The following is a 24,962-nucleotide window of genomic DNA, read 5'->3' as shown; positions in this document are numbered from 1 at the left end:
AATAAACTCTTTATGTAATAGGCTTAGCCTCGAAACATTCAGAAAGTTTAAACTTAAATAAGCCTAATTAGTTCATTGTGTAAGGTTTTTTTTTATATAAAAGTAGATCAGTGCGAGTATATACGTTTTAACAGCAGAAGTACATAAGTTTAATCCGCAGAAGTATATCGGTTTTAATGTTATTTGCTTAACACAATAAGGGATTTGCTAATATAGGGAGAATAACCTTATCAGAGATTCAATTTAACCCGGCCACTGGTAATTGGCTTCACAAGTCTCTAGTTGATTTAGGCCTTTGTAGTTCCTTGGGTATTAGTTTATCTGACTGTATTTTATAAGCGAGTATTGATAACAGTATATAGAATTGAGGAAACACCTGCTAAATTAAGGGAAAAAATGGTTAAATCAACAGATATTTTAGTACTCATGAAATCCGTAATTAATATAATTAATAATAATCAATACTATAAAATATAGCGAGTTTTAACTTTTATATTTAGGCATGAATGTAATTATTTATACTTAGGGAGAAGGACTTAGTCAAGAAACAGACCAAGAGGGACACGTATCGCTGGTAGTAATTTCCATTTTTTTATGTATCTTACGTGATGCGGCTTTTTTATGAGCGCGCCGTCTCACGGCAAGTAGAGGCAGTTTTAAAGGTACGAAGAGGCTCGACAATAAAAATATATTGTAGAAGCTGACTCGCGCACGACTTTTTTATTTTTTTTCGTAAAATAAATAGTGTTGTAACTTGGAATATTTTCCGCAGAAAGTTTTCCGGAAAATGACCGAGGCCTTTTTTACGGAAAATGTTCCGTATTTTTCCGAAAAAATAAAAAAAAAAATCATTCCGTGATTAATCTAATATATTGTTTGCAAATTTAAATAAAGCGGCATTTTCGCCTCATTTTTTCGAATCTAAAAGTAAAACTAAACCTCTAGACTAGTTTAAACTGATTAACAATGTAACACTATTAATGTGTTGTAGTATGTTTACTGATATTAGACATTTTATATCGGTAAAAAGTTAAAAACATTAAAAACCTTTAAAAATTAATTTATGTTTAAATTTTGTATTTTTCCGATTTGCGGAAAATGTTCCGCGTTTTATTTTTCCGGAAATTTAACAACACTAAAAATAAATATTTTTCACGCGCTATTTTCTGTTTGCTGTAAAAAAAAGCCGCGTCACTTTTGAGACAACGTTTTTCGAGCTTGATGCGAGTCCTTCAGGGTGTAGGTGGTCTGTAGTGAAGCGATCATGGTCGAAATTTCCCACAGTCTCAACACAAATATATATACTTCTTTCTTTAGATATATGATATTCTTTTGATATCAGTATTAAAAGACTGCAAAGGAAACTCTACTTCCTGAATTCCATTTTAAGCCTTTAACGCCCGAAACAGTAGAGCGGAAAAATGGGTAGTGGTAAAATGAAAATAAACTATTCCTCGGAGAAAGTTATTTCCTTGAAATTAAAAGAAACGGCGAGTTCCTTAGTTTGGGCTATGCATTTTATACGCCAACAAAGGATGTGACATAACTGTCATATTGCGCGTGAAAGAATGTTTCGCCCCTCCCCCGCTACCTTCTCTCCAATAGCCTTGGAAGGCCGTCATTGAGGAGGGGGTGCACTAAAGGACCAGGACCGGGAAGCGCGAGAGAACCCCGAAAAAAAGGGGATGCGGTCCTTGTCAGGAGGACATTGATTTTCGACTCAACGTTATGGAGAAGGACTTGTAGATTTCGATCGCCCCCCCCTCGATACTTCACCGTTACCTTAGCTAGGGGGGCGAGCATCCGGTTAAAGGGGGAATGAAAGGGAAAATGTAACCGGATATCGCTGTTGGAGGCGTTGATAAGGCGTCCTTAACGCAGGCTGGAGTGTCCGGTAAGAGTGGGATCGGGAACGGTAGCGCCCCGCGTTGGCCATCGCGCGAAGTTAAAAGCGCTCTGGCTTTCTCCGCCAGATCCAAACTTGTTTTATAAAGATTGCAAAAGAGGTCGGATGCTCGGTCTCTCTATTCCCGGGTTGGTCTGGGAGTCAGTCGTGTCTCGGACGCGCTGATCGACGAAGTGGACACTTGGCCCGCTATAGCGACGCCCGAGTGGACGGGGAGGACCTTTAATGGGACGAAGGAGCTGTCACTTTTCAGTTGTTCCGAAAACACCCGAGTATTGTCAAGGCCCGTCTTTTTCGCTTTAGGCTGGAGACGCGTTTTTATTGAACGACTATTAAGGATTCATTGGCCTGTTTTCGACTCCGGTTTTTATTTATTTTCTTCTTAGGACACTACTTCCTTTGTCGCTCCAGCCCGATCATTTGTAATTGTCGTCGACGGAGTACGATTTTCCCGTAGACCTCGCCTTCTTCTCTCGAATCCCCACTTGTTGCCTATCATCTATTCGATGAGTTTGCCGCTTTTAAGACTAGTTTTTGCTTAGTTTAAAAAGGTAGGGATGTTTTTATTCTTAATACTTTGTCGTCTTGTCCAACCTCTCTAAGTATATTGTTGTTTCCTGGTTACTTATTTCACGTTAAAATTCTAAGTTGAGAACGATGTCGTTTAGTAATCTTGTCTTTTTCCCTAAAATATTACCTTTCCTTGAATGGTACGCAAGGGCGGATTTAGACATGGTGTTAATGGGCTTCAGCCCAGGGCCTCGTACAATCAAAGGGCCCCCTTCGCGGGCAAGAAATAAATAAAAACAATGGGTGTTATTCCTATTTCCCTCTAGCGGCAGTTTTCGGAAGCTTCCGTTAAGCAGATGCTATTTTAACAGGTTTGCCACGCATTTTTGAAGTAAAATAAATAATTTCAAACGAAAAAATGCATGACAACTCTGTTAAAATAGCGTCTGCTTCACCATGTTCCACACGCAAGCTTCCGAAAACCGCCGCTTGAGGGAAATGGGAATAACGACTATTTAAATTAAAAAGGGGTAAAAAAATTTACAAAATGTCGAATGAGTCGCCACAACTAACCAAAGTTGGGTAGGCCCCAAAAAGTGTTAGTCCAGGGCCCCCAAAGTTAACGGTCCGCCCCTGATGGTATGTTGACTTCTTTTGCCATTGCAAGATTACTAAAAAAGATACCTTTTGATGGGCAAGTTCGAAGCTTTAACATCAAATGTAGTGGCAAAATCTCAATCTCTATGTATAATATTTTGCGTAGAATGTTTATTTGTTCCGGATTACATATTTCGTATTTGAATCTTGAAAACTTTATGGGTCTCTACATTTGTATCTAGCTAGAAAGGAAATCAAGGATGGGCTGCGAACTGAGCCGCGGAGGTAACGGATCGGCCTTGGACAAGCGGGTCGAGAAGGAGAAAGAGAACCAAACCGTTCACATCCAGAAGAACAAGCGACTTAAATCGGAACGGCCATCTCCCAAAAGCGACAGGAAAGCCTCCACCGTGACCGCCAAAGAAGTGACCCATCAAAATGACCTCCAAGAGAACAACGGCGGCTTGGAGCCGACCTCGCTGCTAGACGACGAGGGAAAACAATGGACGTCAGCGCACGAACTGACCCTGGAACAAAAGGACCTGATTGAGGAAACCTGGAAAGTCCTGGTTGACAGCATCGCCGAAGTCGGAGTTATCGCCTTCATGAGGTAATGACTTGCCTCAGTCGGGGTTCCTTAGTTCGTTAATTACGTATTACGTAAAGATTTATTGATGACGGCCGGTTCATTAGCCTCTCTTTACGCCTGAAACTAACTAAAATAAGTAAAAATACTCCTCTCACATTTTTTACATATAACCCGTTATCGACTATCGTTGGTAAATATTTGCGTTTAAGGAAACTTAAAGATTATGTATTTGGAGCTTAGTTATCAAAGTTTTAGAAAGATAATATACTCCTTCGGTCCTTGTAGAATATTTATAGCGTATAACTTTTAAGATCAACAAACGCACCACGCAACCAGGCCCGGCGAAAGAAGGGGGAAAGACGATACAAATGCCCGGGGCCCGTGGAGCTTGAGGCCTTGGTTTTATACCTTTTCAAAGTTTATCTCCGAATTAATTAATACTAGCTCTCGTGGGGCCCAGAAATATGGTTCTACCGGCGTCCGAGCCCGCTCTCGATGGCCCGGTATGAAAGCCAATAGAAGAGTGGAAAGAAGAAATTATCGTATTTGAAAACGGTACCTACGATGTAATAATCGTACTAATACGATGTAATAATCGTACTAATACGATGTTGATCGTACATCTGGCAACTGTGTTTTCCATACATGCTCCAAGAAGAGCCTGGCGGGGAATGTGTATCGAAATAACTTCTTTAAAGTCTAAATGGGCGTGTTTGTTCTTCCTAGCTATAACCAAAAAATTATATTCACTTGCAATATCTAAGTTCCATCGCTTCCCCGCTGCGAGGGATAATAAAATAATAAATAATAATCAGCTAGGCTAATACCCAAGGCACCACCTTAGGCCTAAGTCATCAAGCGACTTTTGAAGCCTTTAATTCAGGTGGCCGGGTTACAATGCGTAGGAGGGTGGTGGAAAGCCCTGCATGCCACGCGAGCCAACAGCTTCCTACACTATAACTATTACCGTTAACCTCAACAGGTTTTTATGGAACTTAAACTTATTATTCTTGATAAATGGGCGAGGTTTAAACTTCATCGAATGTATGAGGTTGAGCGTGCTTTCAAATTTATTGTCGCGCCTCGTATAGAAAATTAAGGACCTTCAGTAGGTAAATAGATTTAGCAGAAAATGAATTTAAAGAACTACGAAAGGTTTTCGTATTCAAGATCTTGGAGAACTGGTTCAATTCTTCACAAAGCTGGTATAGTTCCGCGTTAAATCAAATATTTACATGAGCAAATGAGGTTTTGTCACCTCTTATTAAAGCGTAATATCGAATCGGCAGCGAGTTTACCGTTACACAATGCTAATGAAAATCTCGGCTGCTAACCCCCACCCGTTTCTATGTAAATCACATATCCTTAGACTTTCCAAGAGGTATGATATATAATTAATATATATCTTAAATTATGTACAATCGCTAAAATGACAAATATTTTGATATTCGAACTGTTGATAAATTTTAATTTAACTAAACAATCATATGGAGGATAAAAACAACCCACAAAGATTTTTGCCCTACTTTAAATGGGTTGCTTTTAAATTGAATTCTTCGTGTTTCAATGTTCCCAAAATTATTTACTGTCGTTAAAATTTAGTTTTATTTGGTGTTGGAGGTGCTAGCGATTGGTTGGGTATACTTCAACCAAACACAACAAGAGAAATAAACTCAGTTTCTCGAAGAGAAGGTTTTATCTGTCTCTATATACATTGCCAGAAATAGCGAAGAGTACTTCTTATAAATAAGAACTTAGTGAGAAAAAAGAGAGAAAAGATTTCAGTTCTCATTTTTATTATTTCTCTGCTTAAGAGGATTTGGAACGTCTGTTGAATGTTGATTCAAGGACGGAATAAAAATTTTCAACGAAAACGAAAAGGAATAGAACTTTCCTTCGCGGATACGCTCGCTTTCAACGCAGATTTCGCCCCGAGCTTCGTGCCAAAAAATAATACTCGTCCATTTCGAAAAACCTTTCTTTAGTCCGTTGGGTTTAGTTCAGCCTAAAGGTTTACTTCTCTCTGAACTTCAGTGTATCGCGCGTATAACACTTTTACAGGGGTAAATAGGTCAAAAATAGACCTCCGAAAAAAATTCCAATTCGAACCCTTCCATTTAGGTTTATCACGGTGATTCCCAAGACGTGGACGAAAACGGATAAAGATCCGATAAAAATTGACACCCCCTTAAAAAGGAAAAAAGAGATAAAGAGGATCGAGAGTACGAATCTGGGAAAATGTCAATTTCCACGAACAAAATTCCCTCGAGATTCGAAAACGAAACAAGCCCACCCTCCAATTAAAGATGGGCGCGCAAACAGTACCATTCCGCCGGCCTCCCACGAACCTCCATCGCGCGGGTGGGATTAGTCGCTCGAGTCTTCCTTTTATTGAAACGGTACAATCGATTTAAAAGTCTCTTAGATAGGTTTCCCGTTATTTTCGATTCTGGATTCGAGCGAGGACAATCATCTATTGTGGAAAATATCAGAGGTCTACAATAATTGTTCCGGTCGCTCAACAATAAAGGGAAAATCTTTGGAAAGGATGACGTCGAAATTGTCCCTTTGTTCCGACAATGGCCCCTCTCGAAGAACGCCGAGCCAAGACCGATTTTGAATCCTATTTTCCCGCTGATTTGGCGCGTGACAAACATAAACGAGAATCCTGAAATACTTTTTTTCCTTCTCTTTCGTGTACCGCCTGACGCGCATCCTCCAAGAGCGAGCGAACTCCTATTTCTCCGCTTGGGATGGTACTTTCGTCCGGTACTCGACGATAAAGAGAGGGACGGGGGGAATTTTTCAGCTAGCTCAGGAATTTTATTATGATGTAGTACTTTAGGAGCTGGGCCCTTTCAACGGCCTTTGATAAGTCCCCGAGAGATACCGAACTATGGAAGGATCAAGGATAGTTAATATATTAAGAAAAATAGGTATATTTTATAGCAGCGTATAAGCGTAAAGAAAATGAATATACGATAATATATTGTAAACGGCCTACAGTTTAGTTCAAGCGTTAAAAGTGTCCGTTTTAAACTTTGATTTATAGCTATAACCGAGATAACTTTATATACAGGGTGCTTCAAAAGCTGATGCAAAAATTTGAAGGAGTTGTAGGGGGTGAGTTGAGAAGTATGCCTGTTTTTTCCCCTATTTTCCCACCATAAGGTAAAAGAGCGCCAGAGAGCTTCAAAGTGTGGCCTACTAGCCCCTGGAATTAGGCTACAACAAGCGCAAAACCAAGCAGCAGGGAAATACGAACATAAAGGTTTGGGTTCGTGTGATAGGTAAAAAGGGAATTTGTAAACAAATCGAGGTAACCTGCGTAAAAGTAAACTTAAACAATATTTAAAGTCCCTGCTGCAGGGGCGTAGGAACCGGGAGGGGCAGGGGGGGGGGGCAATGCCCCTCCCTGGAATTTTGCTGGGAGGGGTAACTAATGTTATTGCCCCCTCCCACCTTTGGTCAGTTGAAATCTTCAAAAGACTCAAATTATCATTTTAAAAGCATATACAGTTTATAGAACCTCAACTGTGTTTAAATTTCAGTCCTTTCCCACCAATTTACATAGTAGTAACAAGTACGCATGCATTCGGAGAAGCTACACTCCATTAAAAATTAAAAACCATTCTCCAGACCCCTTTTCGATTATCTTTGCCCCCTACAATTTCTAGAACGTTCCTACACCCCTGCTCTGCTGCTTGGTTTTGCGCTTGTTGCAATCTCCTTCCAGGGGCTAGTAGGTCACACTTTGAAGCTCTCTGGCGCTCTTGTAACTCATCGTTGGAAAATGGGGAAAAAACTGGCATACTTCTCAACTCACCCCCTTCAACTCCTTAAAATTTCTGCATGACCTTTTGAAACACCCTGTATATAAAAAGATTATCCTAGAACAAAATGAAAGTGAATGGCCTCTGCTTTTGACTCTTTGATCTTCGGGATCTCATGGCGTAATCTGTTAGATTTAGTATGATATATTTCCAATAGCTAGCGAAAAACTTTAAATTTGACTCGTGCGTCATTGGTTTTCTGGGAGGAGGGCCGAATTGCATTTGTTGCTAGATGTCCGCCTTCTAGAGTAATGGCTGGTAGTTTTATAGAAGGCCACGTTGGGGTTACGCTTGTCTTACCGTAAGCTTTTTACTGCTTCTTGTTACGGGGTTTCTTTTTCGGTTTTAGATTTAGATGACCCGTGCCCAAAAGAGACATATGGATTTGGAAGGTTTATGGGTTTTTTTAACGGGTCTGTGCGTACCAAGATATCAATTTTGGGATATTTGGCTTATTTTGGATTTGGTGTTAGTACTAAGCCTCGGAAACTATTACCTTGCAACGGGTCATTTTTTATTAGAATTTATATAAGTAACATAACTACATAAGAATGACACGTGTTCTATTCGCTCAAGACTTTTATTAATGATAGTCTGTTTCACCAATGACCATCAAAATCATAATATATATCAGTTGTTACTTGTCTTTAGAACTGACATGTAAAGATGGCGGCGAAATGGCCGCCTTCAGGCTTTTAGACTGAAAATTGAAAGTAAAAATAACACTTGCTTTGGCAATTATTATGATGATATTATGTTACCAGAAGTATATAAGAAACGTGATGTGGCGTACCATAAGTAACATAATAACATATTATGTTACTTATGATATTACGCAATTTAAATATTCCTAAGTTGAAATATACTACTAGTTAGTGTAGGGAGCTGTTGGCTCGATCTCGTCGCATGAACGGCTTGCCACCACCCTCCTATGCATTGTAACCCGGCCACCTGAATTAATGGCTTCAAAAGTCGCTTGATGACTTAGGCCTAAGGTGGTGCCTTGGGTATTAGCCTAGCTGATTATGATTATGATTATTATTATTAGTTAGTGGAGCTGTTGGCTCGCGTGGCATGAAAGGCTTTCCACCACCCTTTTAAGTATTAATACAAAAATGTCATATTTATAGTTATTATGTTCCGCGATTTCCGGGGAAATTCAAAAGTTGTTATATTAAAAAATAAATACCTTCAGGAACACAACTCATATTTCTAATGGCCAGTTTTAGGTTCTGATGAATCATTTGGCAAAGATAAGTGTTGATTTTAAGTTTTAAAGCGATAAAATTTCGAATAAGCCTTGGCTACGGTGCTAAGGGCTGGCGGCGGAAATTTCTCCCGCGTGGTTCTAAGTTTAAAAACGTTCGCGCACGGCTAGCGCGCATTCATAATGCATTTCACGAAATTTATTTCAGAAATGCGTAGTTGAGGACGTAGCCACTAGAAGGTGCAGATTTTGAATACCTACCTTTTAATAACGGGTATGTGATCGTCAAAAATTTGGCCTAGGCCTTTGCTTATGGGGACCTTATGATAGGCTTATGCTACAACCTACATATTGAAATTGGATAGGCGTCCAATTTATAAAACTGAGGCGAATACAACTAGCTTGGGTAACGTATATTTCTGGCCGCCTGTCTTTTAGAAACTCGATACGAAGAGTCTGAATAAAATAAGGAGATCGGTAAAAGCAAAAGTAGCATAAGACCCAAAAGTGTGTCAGCTGTACCTTCGCGCCTGTTAAAATTTCTAATGAGACCTAGTCACACTATAAACTACATAACCTAGTCACACTATAAACTACATAACCTACTAGTTGGAATAGTACTAGCAACACTATATTTAGTCTATGGTCTGGCGCGATTTTCCATCTGCGATTTACTCGCCCGTAGACATACGTTCGAAAACGCCTCACTCGGTGGCGCTGGAGTAACTCGATTTTGATGACGTATTTTCCGAACCCCCTTCGTTTCCCTTTTTAGTTTCACATCGAATATATATTCGAATTGACACTATTGCTATGGACGGAATGTCGTTAAGTGTTTGTTGTTGTTGTTTGTCGTGGAAAGCGACGACACGGTAGATGGAGCTGCGAAAAATAATTTTTAATTTTGACAATACCGGGATTCGAACCGAGATTTCTGACCGCGTAGTCTCCAAAACCGACGCCTTATTCAAGTGAGCAACGCCGTCCTCTTCAAAATTCATGCTTGAACTTTTAGCCTTGAACACTTTTATAGTTTGTATAGTTGGTCCAGAGATATAGCTCTTGTCCGAATGTTTCAGCGCGTTTTTTTGTTTGAATATTTCATCGAGCAGTTAGTTTGGCGGAAAGTTTGAATTAAACCCGGGTCTCCTGAGGGTGGGCGGGTTGGTCTCATTCTATATAACTCTTTTTTCCGCCCCCTCCGACCAACCCCCTTAAAGGGAGAGTGACCGAAAAAAAGTTGGTCTCATTCGATAGAACTCTTTGACGCGCACGCAGTGCCGTTAATTTCCGCCCCCTACGACCAACCCCTTTAAAGGGAGAGTCACCAAATGGTACGATATCGTACGCCACGAAAATTGTAATACGCTCTAAAAATTGCGATGAAATCATCGCACTGACGGGTCTTCAACTGATTTCCTATTTCCTATAAAACAAATCCTATATATATATATAACGATAAGAAATTACGTAGCCTCAACAGCTTTTGTATTAGTTGGCCTACCTGTGTCTACTAAGGTTGTGTGGGTTTACCCACCCGAATGCACCGATGCGGAACTAATATTACGGCCTGGGCCGACTTGTGTACTTTGCGACAAACTCTCATTAACTACTATACCGTTCTGACACACTTTTGGTTCTTATGCTACTTTTGGTAAAAGGTATATCATAAAAGGTCGAGTCTATTTTTTTGTCTAAGATATTTACCGGGTTCGCCGGCAAACGGATTTTGACCAAACACGTGGGAGGGGTGTGTGAGAGAGAGAGAGAGAGAGAGCTGATAAAAATAGAGGCTACTTTTTCTTTCTTTTCCATACTTTCTCCTGATTTTCGGGAAACCCTTAAGGTAAAGTAAATCTGTATTGGCGCGACGTCGGAGAAAAATTATACGGTAAAAATCTTTTATCGCGGTTGGGTGGGTCTCCCCGCATCGCGTACTTTCGCGAAGAAAGGGTCAATTTACGCTCCGACAGAATCCAGGTGAGGTCGCCTAAAATATCGAAGATTCCCGGGAAATGTGGGAGCGATTTTGGTTCAATTCGGCGCACGTTCATAGTTATTTACTGTTTCCTCCGGGTGTACCGTCATCTACGAACGCTCCGGAGAAAACCAATTTTCGTGATTATCTTCGCAGACTCTTCGAGACTCACCCGGATGTCCAGCAAGCCTTTTTGCCTTTCAAAGAACTGTCTGCCGAGGAGCTGCACTTTAGCCGTGAGTTGCGAGCTCACGCTTTAAGGGTCATGGGCTTCGTCCAGAAGGTAGTCGCCCGACTGCGAGAACCCAAAGAGAAGACGGAGTCTCTCCTGAGGACTTTGGGGACGAACCACGTTACCTACGGTGCCAAGGAACAATATGTTGACGTACGTAGATAGTCATTGTTCTACCTTATAAACCCTTAGCTCTCAGAGGCATATTTACTCGCGAAGATGGTTGATGGCCTTCGGGGCTTTTAATCCCCTTTAGTATTGAAACCGAAAGTAGTCAGTCGTCCGTAGCAGTCCCTAGGCCATCCTTTCCGAACAACAGGCCCTTAATTACTACGTTCTTTGCAGTTAATAGGACCGCAGTTTGTCTTCGCCATCAAACCTTCGCTGGAGGAACAATGGACCCCGGAAGTGGAGGAGGCGTGGCTTCAAATCTTCCGGTACATGAGCGACGTCATGAAAGACGCCATGACCAGGACCCGCCAGAAGAAGGAAGCTAAGGACGGTGCCAGAAAAAACACCGCGACGTGACCGTCCGTGTTCATCTTAGCGAGAGTGCCCGTTATTGAGAGTCTTTACTAGCTGCTCGTTAATTTGTTACGGTTGAAAGACGCGATGACCACCACTAAAATGTTAGCGCGCCATTGAATTAACGTAACAGCCCGTTTTTCATCGGGCTAATGGTCGAAAGTGAACGGTTCTCGAGTCTTTCTTGCTAAACATATCGTCGAATGTCCGATTTATTTTCAAACTGAAGCCGCCTCTTAACGGCTTCGGCGATGGTCCGAAACAACGTCGTTCAAATGAACGTTTTTAACGTATGCCTGACTTATTATAGTCAATTTTTAATCCAGGTTATTGTAACGCGATGATATTGAATTTCTTTTTTTTTGGGGGGGCTCCTTTTCTTATTTACTCCCGCAAAGTTTTTATAAGCCCAGGGCCTTTATTTTAGATGGTTGTTATTTTAAGATTAGGTTTCTACTCTCGTACTGGTCAAACTATACCGGGGTTACGTGGGCGAGTTAATTTGAGACGCCGTGAAGATTCTGACTATATATACACTGTCCCCAGTGGGAATAAAAAGTTCGGGGGTTTGCAAAGGAAAGAAAATACTGATTTTTCCGTACGTCTAAGCTATTCCCCGTACTGCGAAGTGATTTTGAAGTTAACTACATACGCTTTGTAAAAGGTTTTTTCCTCCGATGCGCTTCGGGGGATAAACACACTGTGTAGTTGCTTTCAGTGAAAAATAAAGAAAGAAACTTTCAAGGGTATTGTTCGCTGTTTTTATATCATTAAAAATTAAATCAAGTCTCATAAATATACATGGAAAAAACCAGCGACAATATCGCTTTTACATCGCCAATTATCGGTGTCGTGATTCAACGTTTCTCGTATCGCTACACTCAAACCAACTGACGAAATAAAGGAAAACTAATTTTTGGAAGATTGGGTTTAATTACAAGTTTGTCACCGTTGCAAGAAGAAATTTTCGCTCCTTAGAGGGATTTCATTACGTTGAAACTGAGTGCCGAAAGCTATAGTTGACCCTCTTTGGTACCACCTAGGAGCAACAAACACAAGGAGAACGCAGCTAGCCTTTAAACACGCTAACGCAGTGTTGTGTACAAATTTCATTGGACGAGCCTTTACGCTGAATGTTTTAGGAAGATAATTTCTGAATTTTCCCCTTCCGACGGCAGCAGGCGCTAAAGCGTCTAACCAATGAAAAATGTACGCCAGAAAATGCACGATTTTTGACGGGTTGCGTTCTCCTTGTGTGGAGTGCTAAGTTTGTTGCTCCTAGGTACCACCAAGAGTCAATAAGGTAAGCCCTGCTGCCACCAAAAAATTGGACGTTAACAAAATGTATCCTAAATAAGTCTATTCGCGACCGAAACGAGTCTAGGTGGCGTAGTGGCGAGGTTGCGCCTAGGATCTAGCGTCTGCTACCGACAAATTAAAAAGTCATAAGAACGTTTCCCCTTAAATAAACTGATCAAAATATAAATAAACGATCTTAACGATGCAAATATTATATTAAAATGCAAGTATCATTATTTATAAAGTCAAATTTACGAATAACGACGAGGAAAAACTAATAGCGTCTGCTTTAGCAGCTATCTATCTAGGTTTCAATGGCGAACCAAAGGGGGCGTAGCGATAGTATTCGGTCGGGAGTAATTTTCAAGTTTCAATAAAATTACCGCCATCTATCGGTTTCAAAAATTGAGCTGTGCGTTCTGAAAATTAGTCTAGGCGCTAAAGTACCATCTTGGCCAATTGCGATAAAATAAAAGCGCGTGTCAAAACTATTGAATTTGGCTGTACTTGTGGTATTTTAAAATATTTTAACTTTATTGAAACTGGTGAATTATGTCTATGAAAGATTATCTCTTACGTCACAAGGCCGCTTTATTAGTATAAACGATTTGAACGCGCACTCAAAAATCCGAAATTCCTCTTGCGACTCTATCACGAGCTCCTAGATTTGTAAAAGTAAGAGACAGTAGACGAAAATTATTCTTTTATCCGGGGAATACAGCATAGGGCAAAAGGTGTAAATTGAATTTCGAAGATGACGTCAGAGTGTACCCTAAAATGTTCAATCGAATAATTTGTAAAAGCACAATTTCGGAGACCAGACCGGGAGTAGTGGCTCACTCCTGTAATCCCAAGCGTCTGGGAGGAAGAGTTTGTGGATGGCCGTGTGAGGACGACCACCAATCCCCCAACGGGTGGTCGGGGTACTTCCGCCACGGGTGTCTCCACCCCTGTCCCCACGTATCCCCCCGTTGGTGTGGCCGTTACACATATCTCACCCTGATTAGTCAGTTATTGTGTGTGCTGGTGTCTAAGGCCTAGGGTCGACACCGTTTGTGTGTATATAAAAAAAAATCGGGGACCAGTTTTAAAACCAAAATGGCGGAACTTGACACGCTAATGGAATTTTTAGGTTCATCTTTATCATCTGAGGAAAAAAATGAAATAATTGATACAATTTTTCTAATTTCCCGCAACTTTAGAATGATTATTTTAAATTACGAAGCAAATGTAGTTAAAAATTATAGGCCTACCTCTTAAGAGTTTAAAAACCTTTTTTCATGATAAGCCTTGCGTATTCGAAAGCTTAGCCAGCAACCCGGTGAATCAGTTTTATCAGAAGTAAATGAACCGAAGTTATCGAAATAGCGCTCAGAATCGGAGGGCGTTTTCCTCATGAAAATGATCAGAAAATCGAGGCAACTAAAAGCTAATTTCAATCCCCGTCGTTTGACGCGATAAATTGCATTTGGGAATTGTGGGTATAGCTATTTCTAAGTATAAAAAATGGTTTCATAAAAACAAAAACGTTTTTTTTTGGCCTAGGAGCGCGCAAAATTTCCAATTCGAGGTCAAAATGTAACTTCACAAGGAAAACGCCTCCAGCATGGGGATTATAGCAGTGATAACTTAGGTTCATTTACTTTTGGTTTCATGGATAAATTTTGGCCATTGAAAGGGTGTCTTTTGACGGTCAAAATAAAACCTTAAACGTCAACGGGTAATTCATTGAAATGCGGTAACATCTAAGTTGGAAATACTATCCCCTTAACAATAATTCAGAAAAACTGCTAAGCAAAACATATTACCCTCTCGAATGATATGATAATTATTGTTTTCAATGCAAATAAAACCAATAAGAGTCTTTGGAAAACAATTAATAGTTGGTCTCTCATCATTAAATTCGTGAAGCACTAGCTATAACTTGAGTTATAGCTAGACGCTTCCATTGCACCAGCCGAATTAGTCGGAGCAGACTACAAATTAAACGTGTTTTTAAACTATTTACACCGATTGCCCCTACTACCGAGGGGGGGGGGGAGTGTAGCACCATAAGTTCCAAATACACAGAAACTCTAGTTTACGGTGTAGTGTATTTTAAGTAAAATTGGGACGCGAATAATTTGAAAAAGCGTAAAACGTATACACTTTTCGTCCTGGTGTAAGCGAATAATTTTCGCCTACTAACGTAAAAGAAACATTAAAACAATATAGAAATACCAAGAATGTATTTATTTATACTCAGGGAGAATGAATATGTCGAGACTATCGACGGACACGTTGAGGCCCTAACCCCGTCCCGTCATGTTAAGGGGGGGGGGAGGAAAAAAGGAGGTGGTCTTATTTTTTGCGTTCATCGCAGCAGCGTTAATTGCGTCGAAAACGTAATTTTTAAGAACCAATGAGATTGCAGTATTATTTGATTTTATTAAAGCGGAGGAGCATACCGGGGGCCCCAACGGGGGGAATTGGAGAAACGCTAAAAATAATCTCGACATATTCATTCTCCCTGGGTATAAATAAATACATTCTTGGAAATACCTATTGCGTCAGTCATAGGTCTTTATAGTAAGTTGCTACTCTTGCCCGTATTGTATAACTTGAAATAATGCAGTCAAAGCCTACGAATGATTTCATACGCTTTTCGAAGATAAGTGCCTCTAGCGCTAAAAATACTAAACTTAAAAATAATAAAGTTTGTAATAAGTTCTTATTTCCCTCTAAATAATGTTGATTATATATAATCATTTAGGGCATGAAGGGCTTGCCACCACCCTCCTACGCATTGTGACCCGGCCACCTGGATTAATTGCATAAAAGTCGCTTGATGACTTAGACCTAAGGTGGTGCCTTGGGTTTTAGACTAGCTGATTATTATTATTTTATTATATGGTAAATTATGTTAAATGGTAAATCAAGAAAATAATTAAGAAAAGGAATATATCAACTTTAGAAGATCTTAAACGTTATTTTCATAACTCTACAAGTCTGTTCTAATTTTAAGATTTTATCTCCTTAAATGTAGATTTAAGTTTTAAATACTGAAAATAATTCATGGAGATATATTATTTACCATAATCTACCATTATTTATCACTTTTTCATTTTATACGTTATTAACCATTATTTACCACATAATTTACCACCTGTTAAATACCACTGAGGAACCCATCTACTTAACCCAATTTGAATACGATTATTCATTCCACCATTTCATAAAGCTTTGGCCTTACCCGCCATTGTGGGTGCGAATTTTTTATTAATAGAAAAACGCATGGGTGACGTCGTGTGACGTAGCCCTGCCATTAATCTATTAGGCCCCTTATATTCCTTACACCATATGTAACATAATAAATCATAAGTATGCCACTAGCTCTATTTCTTCACTAACTGTTTGTTTCACAGATATTGCGTCATCCATACCCTACGTAATATTTGATGTCATCGAATCTCAAATGCCGATTATGCCGTCGCACAATTAGCTCTACGTTGGTAAACAAACCGGTTTGAACAACCACGGCCAACTTTGATTTCGCGCTGCCGCGCTATAGCGGCCATAACAATCGCCGTGTTTTTGCAAAATAAGATTTTTCCCGCCAGGGAGAAGGAGCGCTAGAACTCCTCACATATTTTCTCTTTTTATTGCCGCCTTCCAGTGCAATCAGCTGTTATTCTTCAAAGAAAAAGTCGTTTTTCCCAGGTTTTATATTTTTATTTTATTAACGAAAGAGTAAATTAATATTTTAGTTATATTTAAATTATAATTTAGCTTTGAAATATTTTTAATACTCTATTTATATTCTACGACAATAAAAATAAAAAATGTGTATCTCCGGCTCTGCTCCAGCAGATGTGGTCAACACCTTATCACGGTAATGCGTAATTATGAATAGTATTTTTTATAAAACCAATAATTCAAATATTTTAAATTAGGTAATTATTTACCTACATCTTTAAAATAATGTTGTTGATAATTATTCTTGATATTAAATAGATATATTTTTAGTATAGTTGTAAAGTGAATCTTTGAATAACAAAGTAAATGTTACTGAAGTTTGTATTCTTTTCTAGATATTGGCTTATATACAAGCTCTTTTACTTTTTCATGCTTAGCAGAAATTGTGCGCGTTATGTTATCCATAACCGGAGGGACTATTTTCTGACAGACTATTCCTGCAATTAATTTGGCAGGTTCTGGATCACAACTATAAAATAGTGGACAGAGTTCGTGCTTTGGCAAAATGCATTTCTCAAGTTCACCGTAAACACCTTGAGACCCGCAAATGTTCTTGATACAATTAATATGAATGGACGACTTGGATATATAAGATTTCCTCTATCTTGGTTTTTAATCAAATCCAATAGTGGAGAGCTGTGACATGGCTGGGAAATGTTTACAACGCAGCAGCCACAAAATTCCTTCTTTGTAATTTCCTCAAAACATACCCAGCTAAGTATGCTTCACAGGCTAATTTTAAGGTAGAACATTGAGTTTCAGGAGTGATCAAAAGGGCATCTAAAATATTTTTATAGTCTTCAGGAATTTGATTGTCGGACAATTTAGAAGGTATTGTATCACACCAAGGAGATGGCTTTTGTAACTCCCGTTTCACCATTAATTTTTCCAACGTATCTCTTCAGGGTCATCTTTGATGGGAGCTTGAGGAAACCATTTTTCCTTGAAATTTGGTAACCTTTAATTAACCTGTAATTTTAGGTTTTGACGCCAAATTTTTGATTGCAAGTTATTTATGGTGACTTTTATTGAGTTTTTATATTTCTACAATTTCTTTTTCGATTTCATCTTCAGCCACCTCAGAAATATTTTTTCCTGAAGAACTTGCACTAGCACTTTCAACATGACTGATAAATATTTTTTTAAATAAAGATACAAACCTGAAATATAATCGTCGTCCTTGAAATGTAGACTACATCTTTACCATTTTCACTCATTTGAAAATCTTTTCATTTAAAGATTTTGAACCATAATAACCGAAGATTTTCATAGCTTGGGAACTCGTGAAAAGACAAATCTGTCATATTTTTTGTATTTGAGGTACAAGACGGTATGGTTTCATATTTATATACGTTTTATTATTAATAACAATAAATCAAAAATTAACCGAGACGTTTCTAAGCCCGATTTTCAAAAATGGCGCCTTGTATCAATTACGCGTCTCTTTATATTGAAATTCTCCCCTCTGACTAAAAAACACATTTCCTTTAATTAGTTTAGTTTATCTGGCAATTTTACCCGAACATAATTCTAAAACATGTTATTTTCATTTCATTTATGCCAACGTGTTTTTTCCGAAAAATTATGTTATTACGAGAGAAAACGTTTTTTCCGGATTTAATTCGAATCCCCCGCCTTTGCCTGTAATAAAATTTACATATTTTGTGAGGAGACGTAGCGCCCTAGCGGGACAATTTTCTTTCGCTTATTTACATGGGATTTGAAAATTTTGTTATGGCCGCTATAGCGCGGCAGCGCGAAATCAAAGTTGGCCGTGGAACAACCAAGGCTTCGGAGCTAAAATGAACTACATACTGTCAAGTGCTGTTAATGCATTTAATATGCAAATTAATGAAGTTTTCGGAGACTCCAGTTCTAAAATAAATTTGTACTGTCAAATAAAAGAAGCAGGTTTATTGGAAGAAATATAGTTGAAATTCATGTTGAGCTTTTCTGGGGCATCTACATTCTACAAGCACAAGGTTGGAGTCTATGCAGATCGAGGATGCAGATTCTTTTGAGCCTAGGCCTAACTCTTCTAGGCTTGGTATGGGTTTTAAAAACGCTGGTGGAATATCTCAGTTAGACGACTTGTTCCATTTCCGGAAAGCGATCACTGAACCGAACCGTAGTGGTAATTTTCCTCAACTTTTTTTTCTAAACTACTCAATACTCATTATTAAACTTCATCCGCACAAACCGAGCGAGTTTATAAATTTCAATAAAGCTACATTGGGCTGACTAAAATTCCGACACAAAAATTCCTTCTCAATTTAGAGGTTTTCCATTAACTACTTATTTTAGTAGCCAATAGTGTGACTCATAAAATTACTAGGATAAATAAAAAGATGAAAATCTAACGTAGTCCACCTTTTTACTGGTTCGTGGTGAAACAAACCCTTAGTGAAGATTTTTGAATGTAATAAATGTACAGTGGCTTACTTACAAGTAATTATGTTACATATGCTAACACGTTTAGCTATGCTGTTGTGCATTTAAACTTCTTTAATGCCTTTTTCGTGAGTGTGTGTGTGTGTTTTTTTTTTTAAATTTTAAAGGGGCTAAAAAGTTCGGTGGCAAAAAAAAAAGAAAATTGAGTATGCTTTTCATCCCCCCAACCACTCACTCGGCCTTGGCAGAGGCGGGCAGAGTCAACCGTAAATTTCGCATTTTACTGACTTTACACACATTTTGCCACCGAACTTTGGAGCCCCTTTAAATGTTCGTTTTGTTTGGCACACATATTTTTTCCACAGTCACAAAGGTTTGATAAATTATACCCCTAGAGTCATCTATATTTTTCGTTTGGTCTATTTTTAAATAAATCAATTTTAAATGATTATTAGTATAATTGATTACCATTAATTATTTAAGCTATCTTTTGGTTTTTCAGGGGCGTAGGAACGTTCTAGAAGTTCGAGGGGGCAGAGAGAAACGAAAAGGGGTCTGGAGAAAGGTTTTTAATTTTTAATGGAGTGTAGCTTTTCCGAATGCATGTGTACTGCTTACTATATACTATGTAAATTGGCGGGACAAAACTGAAATTTAAACACAGTTGAGGTTTTTTAAACTGCATATGCTTTTAAAATGATTATTTGAGCCTTTTGAAGATTTCAACTGACCAAAACGTTGGAGGGGGGCAATAACATTAGTTGCCCCTCCCAGCAAAATTCTAGGGAAGGTCATTGCCCCCCCCCCCCCCTGCACCTCCCGGTTCCTACGCCCCTGGGTTTTTAGTTATTAGTAGTTCTAAAATATATTTTCTGAGATTCTGACTGGTTATTCGCGAACGAAACGAGTCTAGGTGGCGTAACGGTGCTAGCTCCTAAGCTTCTCCGAGGTTGCGCCTATGATCTAGCATCTGCCTACCTACAAATTAAAAAGTCATAAGAACGTTTTTTTAAACTTATCAAACGATGCCAAAATTATATTAAAATGCAAGTATCATTATTTATTAAGTCAAATTTACGAATAACGATGAGGAAAAACTAATAGCGTCAGCTTTAGAAGCAACATATCTAGGTTTCAATGGGGAACCAAAGGGGGGGTCACGATAGTAGTTAATGGCTGCGTTCAGTAACTCTAAAAACGCTCATCGCTGCTGGTGGTTGGTGAACGATTCAACCATCCCTAACTTCTTGAAGTCAGCGTTGCCAGACGTACGATAATTATCGCACAGTGCGATAATTTCATCGAAATTTTTAGGGCATACTATAATTTTCGTGGCGTACGATATCGTACCATTATTTCGCTAATTCTGCCTCAACGTACGATAACTTTTAGATTTTTTGAAAAACTTACGAACTATTTAAATTTTATTATTAATTTATATAACTTCTACTTAAGAATGAATGATATACATTTTCATCCTGAACGTGAGTTTATTACTCCTAGCTGTTACCGCAATTTTTTTAATACATTTTAAAACATATTAAGTTCAGTTAATAATGATAATAGGCATTTTGTTTATTTCCCTGAAATAAAAGTCCCATAGTGCTTTCAAAAAAATCATTTAAATTCAACGCATTTGTGTATGAATTCAAATTTAGCGCCAAAAAAAATGTATGATAATTTTCCAGGAAAATCTATATTTTTTTGGTTTAAATACGATAATTTCAGATTTTCGATCTGGCAACGCTGCTTGAAGTTCTGAGGACGATAATAAAGTAAGAACAAAGTGCTCAAGTTTCTAAAGATTTTCAGACCACTGGGTTTATAACTTTTTTACAAGAAAGAGATAGGACATGGCCATTGAGTTGGGAATATTAATCTAGAGGTCCAATCAAAACGTCGGATTTCAGTATTTCGCGAAACAAGTTTTTAAATATTCCCAACTCAATGGACATGGCCATTATTACAGATGATATTTTGTCTCCAGAGTGGCTCTTGTTTTTGCGATTTACAGCTACCACTTCAGTTTCTACCATAAATCTGGTTGGCTGTATATAATCTTGGATTATATTATTAGAATTATGGAAATTATATTTAACTTTAAGCTCGGACCCTTATATTCCAAACAAGTACCACCACAGTCTTTATCCAATACCTGTCAAGAACTGAGGATTCTCCAGTCTTTCAAATTCCTTGCTTCCCACAATGTAGAAAGGCAATAAGCTGCCTTTGGTTTTGAAGATATTAAACGCCAGTCTGAAATTATAGAATTGAGAGATCATTATAACTATTTACTACAAGATAACACTTCCATTTCATTCTAATTTTCCCATTATATTAAAATCCACCTAGTGAAATATTGAAATCGTTTATATACCACTACTACCCAAGTGGTGATCTTGACTTTATTTGGCTGATTGGAAATTTATCTTGTAAATATTTGAGCATCAACATCACTGAACCCTTGTTTTGGAAACACAAATATGAAATACCAGAATCCCAAATACACGAATGAACGGGTTTCAGTGGCAAATTAGCAATGAATTCTAAAAATCATTGTGCCATGGCTAGATTTTACAGTTTACAGAGCAACAGGATATTTGGAAACAGAACGAATGAAAGTACCATAAGGTTTAACTGACGGTTTTCACAATTCTTTGTCTGTTATTATTATTATTTTCTTAATATACATTTTTGGTGGAAAAATATGGCTCACAGCGTTTGATTGCTATATAATGCTTAATACAGTGCAACATAATATAATTAACAGTTTAATTAAACTTATCTATATTGTTAAACATTATATATTTTTATAATTTTAATTAATAAGTTAATTTTTATTCATTTCTTTCAACTTTTTTCCGTAATCTAATTTTTTGGTCTTCATCATTAGGATCGATATCTTTAGACCAACCTCCTTTATGATTAGTACTCTCATTGTATATCTAGAAAATAAATTAAAAAGTTAAATGCGTTTAAATTATTTTTAATGAACATACTGGTAATTCGTGAAAGCCACATTGAGTTCCCATATCCATAACTTTAAAAACTTCTAAATCTTTCCTGAAAGACTCATCCGGCAGAATGTCAACAATCAATTCCGCTGCTTTATAATTGAGTTTATGATAACGTGGTACATCACTAGCCATTTTGGGCTTTGTGTAATTGTTCTGAAAATAAGCTTTAATGTTCTGATGTGTGATTTGTCTTATAAAAATTAATACCTAAACGTAAAAACAAAGATCCTGATGAGGTTGTTTGTAAAGCTTCGTTGCTATGACAATTCTCAGTTCTAGACCTTGTACCTGTTTGTATTGTCTGTCAAATTGGTAATTCGGTAACTAACGCCTTCGAAGGAAGTACGCAATTTTCTAACAAAATATTAATTTTAATATTACGTAAAATATTTTTCTTTTGTAGGCAAAGCAAAATCTGGCTTTAGGCTAAAAAATTTAATAAATCTTACGCTTCTGATAGCGCTTTTGTACCAGTGAGTGTAAAATCGTTATTCGCAGATTGTCTTCCGCTAGATGGCGATCATAGCGCGTATTTTTCTGTAAGTGACAAATAACCTAAAATGTTTATTCTTTGTCTTTTGTAAGAAAAAGTCTATTTTTAAATGGTTGTTGTAAGATAAACAGTTTTTGATATATTTGCTATTTAAATTTTGTCAGATACGATAAAAATCGCCTCAACGGTGTCTGAATCCCTAATTGTTATAAACGGTAGTCCATACCTCGACCAAAACACTTCAGATTAGAAGCAGTGCTTCCACTTGGACGATCTCATTTCTCACTCTGTCGGTTCTAATAAATCCTTTTGTATCCCTTTCACAATTTTTTTAACCAAAACAATAATATTTATAATTTTTAGGCCTTATAAAAAGAAAAACAATTTTCTTAAAAATATTTTAAAATCTATGACACACTTCCGAATCCCAGTTAATTTCATTCTTGGATTCCAATAAATTTAGAGGCGCGGTATTTGAAGTACTAGACCAAAATATTTCTAGCGAAAATTAGAAAAATTCCAAAATCCTTAATTTTCGAAAAATCCCTAAATTTTCCCTTTTTCCCTCTCTTTCAAAAATGAAAACCCTTTTATGTCGGAAAATCCCTAAAAGGGATAAAATGCCTCAAAGGGGAAGCACTGATTAGAAGCAAATTTAAAATAACTCTGACAGTTTACACTTTTAAATTTTAATTTGTGATTATCAAACGTGTTCGTAAGTTTCCAATTTTTTGAGGAAACGGGAAAAAAAAGAATTTACAGTTTTTGAGTATAATTCCAGGAAATTCAAATTATTCAATGGTCGAAGGGATTAACAGGTAGAGGGGTTACCCTTCATCAGGGGCGTAGGAACCAGGGGGGGGGGGGGCAGGGGGGCAATGCCCCTCCCTAGAATTTAGCTGGGAGGGGCAACTAATGTTATTGCCCCTTCCAACTTTTTGGTCTGTTGAAATCTTCAAAGGGCTCAAATGCTCATTTTAAACGCATATAAAGCTTATAGAACCTCAACTGTGTTTAAATTTCAGTCTTTTCCCGCCAATTCACATAGAAGTAAAAAATACACATGCACTCGGAGAAGCTACACTCCATTAAAAATTCAAAACCATTCTTTAGACCCCTTTTCGTTTATCTTTGCCCCCTCCAACTTCTAGAACGTTCCTACGTCCCTGCCCTTCATGCTGGCCAACTAAGGCTCTGCGTCTTCCTTAATCCAAGGTGTAAGGTATCGTGCTGGGGGCTGAATGGTACTCGGGAAGCGAATACACGGTATCACTATAACGATCCCCTCGAGGGCGTGAACCAGGCGAAACCCCGTTGCAACTAGAATTCCGCACGGAGAAAGGATTAAGAGCGGCAACCTTTTACTTTCCTCGTTTCTCGTGGGACCATCATGGAAACACAAAAACCACTCGGGCAAGGGTTCGACAGAACCCGGCTCAAAACAAGGGAAGGGTAAATTTTCTGATGTAACCCGCCCTGTTACCAAACCAGGCCTAGGTCCAACCCGTGATGTGACCCGGTGAAGAAAGGGTCCATTGGGCAAAAAACGCAATCAAAAGCGGAATCCGCTCCGCAGAGAAAAGAAGCGGTTGGAGGAGAAACCCCAATTTTCCCTGAAAAATTTCCGCATTTTATTTTTCCGGAAAATTAACAACACTACTTGTGATTGATTGTTCGTTACACAGCTTCATTTAGGGTCATACTTATGGATATTGTTACTTATGATTGTAACTTACACAGCTTCATTCTGTGTCATACTTATGGATATTTTTAACTTATGATTGTACATTGTCGTGAGCCATCGTCAGCGCACCCGAACCCGGAAGAAGGTACAGTCATTCATATTTAAAGCCACAAAAGGTGAATTTATTTATGGCAAGGGCAGTTTAATGTTATATGTTCGCCGGAGATCTATAGGTACCCACCCAAAAGCATCATCGAAAAAAATTAATTTTAATTAATTATTTTTCCGGCCAATTTCGCTATAGAGTTATTAAAGGGGAACGGCCAAGCTTTTCCAAATATCGCCTTATTTGCATTTCAAAAGATCAACAAGATGTTCAATATGCTTACACGTACCTTATTTTGTCATTAAAAAATAGTTTTTGGCCTAAAAAGTTGAAACGCAAAATAACGCCCAGTATTTGGGTTGAATTTACGCCGCCATCTTAAGGTGTATCGCCAGCGCCAGCAACACCTTAGTGAGCGATTTGCGAACTATCTTAACTTTTAAAATCGCGCAATGTAGGCTTAGGTCATGGGCAAACTGCTTAGGTCTCGTATAACCTAGGAATATGAAGACTAGCCGTAACTAGCTGTTACATCCTCCTAGGTATAACTGGAACGCGCCGCGCGCTTTTATGTTGTTTTTCTGTCTCACCGATTCCTCGCCAGGTGCCGCAGCGGACGCGCGCTTTTAAATTTCCCGTAATGTCTTTATTTTATTAAAAATTAACCACTTAATATTTGTTTATGCGGTTTTCGCCATAAATTTTAGTTTTTAACCGGCTATAGGGCTACCTAACTGGATAAAGCTTGACCGTTCCCGTTTAACGGGACTCACCAGGAGCCACTCACGCAGTGCGCGTCCATCTAGGGGCTGGAACAAATGAGGCGCCAAACCCCCCCTAATTAGTTTAAGTTGACGGGA

The 24,962-nt window shown here is 38.4% G+C and overlaps 2 protein-coding genes across 6 annotated transcripts; one reads left to right on the top strand and one right to left on the bottom strand.

Annotated features, from left to right (window-relative positions):
• The first annotated feature begins 2,005 nt into the window (after positions 1–2,005).
• LOC149936123 (uncharacterized) lies at positions 2,006–12,116 on the top strand. 3 transcript variants are annotated; one of them, XM_090152883.1, is made up of 5 exons: positions 2,006–2,178; positions 2,293–2,457; positions 3,256–3,623; positions 10,777–11,005; positions 11,198–12,116. In XM_090152883.1, the coding sequence occupies exons 3-5, from the start codon at positions 3,274–3,276 to the stop codon at positions 11,378–11,380; spliced, it is 762 nt and encodes a 253-aa protein (XP_090009009.1). In that variant the 5' UTR covers positions 2,006–2,178; positions 2,293–2,457; positions 3,256–3,273; the 3' UTR covers positions 11,381–12,116. The 3 variants fall into 3 exon arrangements, with proteins under 3 accessions (XP_090009009.1, XP_090009008.1, XP_090009007.1); XM_090152882.1 differs by having other exon boundaries at positions 2,006–2,457; positions 3,260–3,623; XM_090152881.1 differs by having other exon boundaries at positions 2,006–2,457.
• Positions 12,117–21,440: 9,324 nt separating this feature from the next.
• LOC149936122 (dynein intermediate chain 3, ciliary-like) lies at positions 21,441–22,590 on the bottom strand. Of its 3 annotated transcripts, none has more exons than XM_090153896.1 (5): positions 22,539–22,590; positions 22,269–22,356; positions 22,027–22,173; positions 21,802–21,972; positions 21,441–21,747 (listed from the first exon to the last, which is right to left on the bottom strand). In XM_090153896.1, the coding sequence occupies exons 4-5, from the start codon at positions 21,949–21,951 to the stop codon at positions 21,640–21,642; spliced, it is 258 nt and encodes an 85-aa protein (XP_090010022.1). In that variant the 5' UTR covers positions 21,952–21,972; positions 22,027–22,173; positions 22,269–22,356; positions 22,539–22,590; the 3' UTR covers positions 21,441–21,639. The 3 variants fall into 3 exon arrangements, with proteins under 3 accessions (XP_090010022.1, XP_090010024.1, XP_090010025.1); XM_090153898.1 differs by having other exon boundaries at positions 21,802–21,957; XM_090153899.1 differs by lacking the exons at positions 22,027–22,173; positions 22,269–22,356; positions 22,539–22,590 and having other exon boundaries at positions 21,802–22,014.
• Positions 22,591–24,962: the final 2,372 nt, after the last annotated feature.

The sequence above is a fragment of the Leiobunum rupestre genome, chromosome 7 (assembly GCF_980474605.1).
Source record: "Leiobunum rupestre chromosome 7, qqLeiRupe1.1.hap1, whole genome shotgun sequence".
NCBI lineage: Eukaryota > Metazoa > Arthropoda > Arachnida > Opiliones > Sclerosomatidae > Leiobunum > Leiobunum rupestre.
This window is presented reverse-complemented; position numbering and strand designations above follow the sequence as displayed.

Coding starts and splice junctions, on each gene's coding strand:
- LOC149936123 (XM_090152883.1), top strand. CDS start 3,274: ATGGGCTGCGAACTGAGCCGCGGAGGTAACGGATCGGCCTTGGACAAG. Junction 3,624..10,776: donor GGAGTTATCGCCTTCATGAG/GTAATGACTTGC, acceptor TTATCTTCGCAG/ACTCTTCGAGACTCACCCGG. Junction 11,006..11,197: donor CCAAGGAACAATATGTTGAC/GTACGTAGATAG, acceptor CGTTCTTTGCAG/TTAATAGGACCGCAGTTTGT.
- LOC149936122 (XM_090153896.1), bottom strand. CDS start 21,951: ATGGCTAGTGATGTACCACGTTATCATAAACTCAATTATAAAGCAGCG. Junction 21,748..21,801: donor GTGGCTTTCACGAATTACCA/GTATGTTCATTA, acceptor TTTATTTTCTAG/ATATACAATGAGAGTACTAA.